Genomic DNA, 6,000 nt, shown 5'->3' on the forward strand with positions numbered 1-6,000 from the left:
TCAAATAGTTGTCACTGTCACTAAGACTAGCATCAGCTAACGTAGAGGTGTAGCTATACTGTCTCTGGATAGATTAACATCTAGTTAGCTAACTTGCTACAACAGCTGTGCTATGCAAGCTAGCAAGCTAACCATGGCATGACGTTATTATTATGCAGGTTGCTTAACGTTACCTTCATAAACTGCGCCGGTAGAGTCCAGGTTTTGAGGGATAAAATCAAGAACACAGCAATAAGTGGGCGAGGTGGTGCAATTCAACCGCTGCAGATCCACAGAAACCTCCTCATCCTTCGCAGCAGCATATACTCGCTACGGCCGCACAGGTTCGTTTCGGCCGCACAGGTTCGTTTCTTTTCAGCACCACAGCGATGATGGACCCAGGCAAACGTCAATACAGGACGCAACCATTGTAATGCGAGCAAGGCAAGCACGAGCAGGTAGGTATGACCACACAAAAACAGAACTTCCTTTCCGCGGTCCCCAAACTGCAGTTTAAATTCAAATACAAACTCGTTTGAAGACGTTGATCATTTAAACCGTGCAGCATAAACCATGGGGCAGCAACGAAATATGGCGTAAACTCCACAACAGATTTTTTTTTGAACGGGGGTGATGTCTGTCAAACTAGTAGGCGTGGCATTTGAGGCGCAGGTTTCACAACACGCACGCGCGTGCTGCCTACATTGTCAGAAATGGGAAAAAGATCAAATATTAATACTATTATTATTATTATTAGATTGTACGTAACTTCAAATATTTTTCCATAAAGGTAGTTTGTGTGTGATATATTAAACGCTTATTAAACATGTATCTACCTTTGCAAATAAATATCCTATACTCCCATCTTGTGGCCAATTCTATGTTCATGCCACTTCTATTTGAGATGAATGGTAATAACGTGTATATCGTATATAGTTTCAAAATGAAATGCAGAAACTCTGATATTGTACATCCTCATCTAGAACTGCCCACTTGTAGGTAAATCGTAAGTAACATTAAGGTGTTGCCTACTTAAAATTATTCATGGAGAGTTTGTAAGTTGTTAATAAATGGTTATTTATTCATTTTTGTAGATAGTTTATAGATACTTTGTAAATAAGCAATAGGCTATACATTGGTTGAAAATTACTTGCATTATTTTTATATGATCACATCTGGACTTGAGACATTGTGGAATGCTACATTTCTACATCAGGGGGGTCCTGTTCAAATATTGTTTTACTTATCCTCCAAAACTGGCAGGCTAAAAAACTTAACACATTGAAGTCAATAATTTAAGCACTTAAATTAAGCCCGACAAAACTCTAAATGTGACCTATAATCATTAAAATAATGGCTTATTTGCTCAAAAAATAAGAAATGTTGACCCCCCTTCTCCCGCTTGGAGCAAACCTATCGTATCAGCTGTTGCAACGCAAAGTAACTGTTACATTTTTGTGGCAGATGCTGGCTTTTCCAGCAGCTGTGATATGAAATTGATTGGATAGAAATGTACAGATCTGAATGAAGTCAGCTTTACAACATGAGAAGGCAAGAAATGTGACTTCATGCACGCGAATTTACAGTAAATATATTGGGGTAAGCTTTTTTTTATTTAATCGGCTACGACAGATTGCTTTGCTTTGAGATGTCTGGTGTTTTCAGATGTAAAGTCACAACTAGCTGTATCCTACTGAAATGTGTGTGAAAGTCAAATTATACCTTGGCATAATATGGAATGGCGAGGCATTTTACAATACGGGATCCCACTTTAACTGGTTATGCCTAAGCAAATAATTGTTCAACTTTGTTATTGGGTCGAATATGGCACAATAAAAACTAAAGTGTTCAGTGGGGTTATGGGATTTGTGAATCACAGATGAATGGGGATTTATGAGTCACAGATCTGACTGATTACAAATGAGGTGAATGTGTGCGCGAAATGTGTCTGAGAAATAAAGGAATCACCCACGTCAGACTACTACATACATTAGTCCTCTTGATCAACAGGTTGTGCTCTGCAGGTAGGCCTACATAATATGCCATTAGAACAGCCTTTGATGACATATAACTGAAAAAGAACTTGTAGGCCTATCTTGAACACTTTGGAAAAAGACAACAACAGTATTTTCATAATGACCCTAGAGCAGGGATCATCAACTAGATTCAGCCGTGGGACGATGTTTTTCTTGAGCGGGTGGGTGGGGGGCTGGAACATAATTGCAAATAATTTGTAGACATTTGTTGTTCTTTGAACACTTTGGGGGACAAATCCCCCCATGTGGGCCAAATTTGTCCCACAGGCCGCCAGTTGGGGAACCCTGCCCTAGAGAATATGATACCCCTTGGAACCCAAAGAAGTACCCTACAGAATAGGGTCTCCCCCAGCCCTCAGGTTTGACTGAGAATTGTTTGAGTTGGTCGGCCCTTGGCCCATTCTCTGCCTACAACATTGTTCTGGAGGGCCTGTAATTTCCACGGGCATCTGGGTCCCTTTCCTGCTTTGCCCAGGGACACAGGCTACAGTATCCACTGAGAAAGGAAACCATCCACGTCCCGCCATTGTTGACTGCAGGAAGGAAGAACTCTATGTGTGACCTCATCCTGTTAGGCCAGTGCCATTGTATGGAGCTGCAGGCTGGGTTTGCTTACTCATGGCGTGTTGTGTGTGGGTGGGTGATTCCCTGACTTAAGTACGTCAGTGAAGATCCTGGAGACGAGGGATAGACTGCTACAGTACAGACCTCAGCCTTGTTTGAGTGATTGATGTTTTCAGTGAGATGGTGTGGGTATTCCAACATAAGAATGATACTGTTTTATGCCCAGTGAGTGAGCGACTATGTAAGGAATGCAAGATAAAACATTAGGATTACCATGTTTTCTATGCATTGCAGTGAAAAAGAAGGATCTCTGCTTTTATAATATTCATTTAAGATGTATTCTATTACCACACTATTACCTGTGGCATTTCATTTGTGATTTTTGTCAGGTATTTTTGTCCAGAGCAAGAGAGGGCCAAAAAGCCCATTCTAAATGGCATCACTTTAGACATACACCATCTTCTCTCTTCCCTCTGTGTTCCAGGTATAGCATGGCTGTCACTATGGCAACGAGCGCTGTTCCCAGCGACAATCTCCCCACGTATAAGCTGGTAGTGGTGGGGGATGGGGGAGTGGGGAAGAGTGCTCTCACCATTCAGTTCTTTCAGAAGATCTTTGTCCCTGATTACGACCCCACCATCGAGGACTCCTACCTCAAACACACTGAGATTGATGCCCAGTGGGCCATATTGGACGGTAAATGGATTTATAGATAGCACATACATTACAAATAAGAAGCCTAACCTCTTAACCTGGCCAAAGTACTATATCGTTTTCCCCGAAATAATCTTTCCAATGTACTGAAGAACAAGATGGAATGTTCTGTTATAAGGAGAAAAAAGGGATCATATTATTGTGCAGCCATTGTTAGATCTGCGGGATCAGCACACAGTTACACATATTTATGAATAACCAGGATCATTCATAATACTGTTCTCAGTGTAGATGTTATATGTGGGACCTGTCTGATCGTGCATGTCTCTGCAGTTCTGGATACAGCAGGCCAAGAGGAGTTCAGTGCTATGAGGGAACAGTACATGAGGACTGGGGATGGGTTCCTCATCGTGTTCTCTGTCACAGACAAGGCCAGCTTTGAACATGTGGACCGCTTCCATCAACTCATCCTCAGGGTGAAGGACCGGTGGGATTTACTACTTAACTTCCCACTGGTGGCCGTGGCCAGGACAACAGTCATTAATTCATTCAGTTATTTGTGCATTAATTAGTCCGCCCATTCATTCGTTCATTCATTCATTCATTATTATTTTCCTTGTTTTTTAGGGAATCCTTTCCTATGGTTCTTGTGGCCAACAAAGTGGACCTGCTGCATTTACGTAAAATACCCAGTGATCAGGGGAGGGAGATGGCTAGTAAACACAGTGTGAGTGAATGTGTGAACTTTACAAATATTGTATATCATCTACAGATATTGTTTTGATCTCCATACTAAATTCGGAGCTTTTTCATTTACAGATAGCTTACATTGAAACAAGTGCTAAGGACACAGCCATGAATGTTGACAAGGCGTTCCACGAGTTAGTTAGGGTAATCAGGTATGTTGCCGCCACAGATTATTTAGAGAAGGTTTGTCTGTTTGATACAAATGCTATGAGAGTCTCTCTCTCTCTCTCTCTCTCTCTCTCTCTCTCTCTCTCTCTCTCTCTCTCTCTCTCTCTCTCTCTCTCTCTCTCACACACCCAGGCAACAGATTCCAGAGAGGAGCCAGAAGACAAAGAGGAAAACCAAGTGGCGGGCCAAGTCCCACCGACTGCACTGTGTTGTCCTATGATGTTTTTTACTTGTACAGCTGCTCCCTACAGGACAGCGGGAAGATGATTACATTTAGGAGTGTTTACTCTCTATACAGAGTGCCAGGAGGCAGTTTGTACCCTCTACCCTGGCACATGAGTTAGGTAGTAGGGAGTTGCCCAGACATGGGATGTGACTGACGCGCCCTAAAAGGACCAGTGGAATAATTTACAGCTCTTCTGGGGATGTGCACTAACTTACTCAACAACATGGAGATAAAGTGGCATCACTTTAGCATTACTGCCTTTATCTACCAATGAAGATCTTTGACAGAGAAACTGGTCATATTGGCTCACAAAGATAATATGTCAATAATTAGACATACTGTAAGTTTTACTAAGAGGTAGGACTTTAAACATTGTTTTACTAAGAGGTATGCCTTTAAACATTGTTTTACTAGGAGGTAGGCCTTTAAACATTGTTTTACTAGGAGGTAGGCCTTTAAACATTGTTTTACTAAGAGGTAGAAGTTTAAATGTCGTTTTACCCAGAGGTAGGTCTTTAAAACTTGGTCCATGTTTTCATTAAGATGGAGGCCATTGAGTAAAGCACTGGAAAGAGGGAGGAAACAGAGAGCTTTCCCCAGCAAGGGGGAGTATAGTAGAGAGGGGAGTGAGAGGAGGGGAGAGGATGTGTCTGTTTGTGTTGGAATCAGTGGGCCTGTCAGACAACAGAGAGAAGAAGGGAAAGTGAGGAAAGAGATACAGAGAGAGAAAGAGAGATTCCAAATGCATAGCAGCTGGCAAAGGGACTCCAGACATTGTGTCAAAGCCTGGGAGGCTGCCAATGTGTAGCCCCATAGCTTATACAGGGAGAATGTCTTTATAATCTCTGAACAAGACTGTTATATAACTGCATTGTAGCTTATTGAACGCACCAAATGTCTTATTTGAATGTACATTTATGAACCAAGACAATTTTGGCTTATCAGTGCTCACTGGATGTAGTTGTGTACTTCTCAAAACACTTTAAACACACAATTGTGGTGTGTGTGTGTGTTTGTGTGTGCATGAGTGCCCTGGATATGTTATGGCCTAGACGATGAAATCTAATTTTCACATTTGAATATTAGTTTGCTTTGCTACTATTTATTCACTATTTATTTTACATAAGTAATTTATAGCTGTGTTATCATTAGTACATGGCTACTCCAGAGAGCACAAAGCACAGAGCTTACCTAAGAAATTGAAGGAAGAAAACATTTGTAAGCAAAGTAATAAATGTGTGTTAATACATTTTGTGTTCTATTATATGTTTTTTCACATCTCGGGTAAACTGGTTTTGTCTGGATAAAACCATAATTATGAAACAGAAGACTGTCTGTCTCTGTCATTCTCAGTGAATATTAGTGTGTTGATGGTGCCCTCCAGTGGATATAAATGTAATTGCAAGAATGGAACAACATTTAGCATGGTTGTACGTTTGGCCCTTTGTTTTGGGGATATACAGTGCATTCAGAAAATATTCACAACCCTTGACTTTTTACACATTTTGTTGTGATGCAGTCTGACTTTAAAAGTGATTAAGTTTAGATTTTGTGTCCCTGGCCTACACACAAGACCCCATCATTTTAAAATGGAATCACGTTTTTCAAAATGTTTATAAATGATTT

General features: G+C 41.0%; 2 protein-coding genes across 5 annotated transcripts in view; one reads left to right on the forward strand and one right to left on the reverse strand.

The window, feature by feature from the left end:
* Window positions 1–613, reverse strand: part of LOC112266532 (tyrosine-protein phosphatase non-receptor type 4) — a 38,440-nt gene extending 37,827 nt beyond the window's left edge. The window contains exon 1 of one of the 2 annotated variants that reach the window (XM_024444090.2): window positions 174–613. The gene's annotated coding sequence lies outside the window, so the exon portion shown is untranslated. The remainder of the gene's footprint in view (window positions 1–173) is intronic. The other variant, XM_024444089.2, reaches the window with a different exon arrangement.
* A 799-nt stretch (window positions 614–1,412) lies between these two features.
* On the forward strand, window positions 1,413–5,699 carry LOC112266533 (ras-related protein M-Ras-like). 3 transcript variants are annotated; one of them, XR_006078779.1, is made up of 7 exons: window positions 1,413–1,578; window positions 3,064–3,275; window positions 3,567–3,720; window positions 3,861–3,960; window positions 4,053–4,132; window positions 4,281–4,761; window positions 4,792–5,699. XR_006078779.1 is itself a non-coding variant. In XM_042297038.1 (6 exons), exons 2-6 carry the CDS (start codon window positions 3,071–3,073, stop codon window positions 4,366–4,368), a joined length of 627 nt encoding a protein of 208 aa, XP_042152972.1. In that variant the 5' UTR covers window positions 1,413–1,578; window positions 3,064–3,070; the 3' UTR covers window positions 4,369–5,699. The 3 variants fall into 3 exon arrangements, 1 of the variants encoding a protein (XP_042152972.1); XR_006078780.1 differs by having other exon boundaries at window positions 4,822–5,699; XM_042297038.1 differs by having other exon boundaries at window positions 4,281–5,699.
* The last annotated feature ends 301 nt before the right edge of the window (window positions 5,700–6,000 follow it).

Source organism: Oncorhynchus tshawytscha, linkage group LG14 (assembly GCF_018296145.1).
Source record: "Oncorhynchus tshawytscha isolate Ot180627B linkage group LG14, Otsh_v2.0, whole genome shotgun sequence".
NCBI lineage: Eukaryota > Metazoa > Chordata > Actinopteri > Salmoniformes > Salmonidae > Oncorhynchus > Oncorhynchus tshawytscha.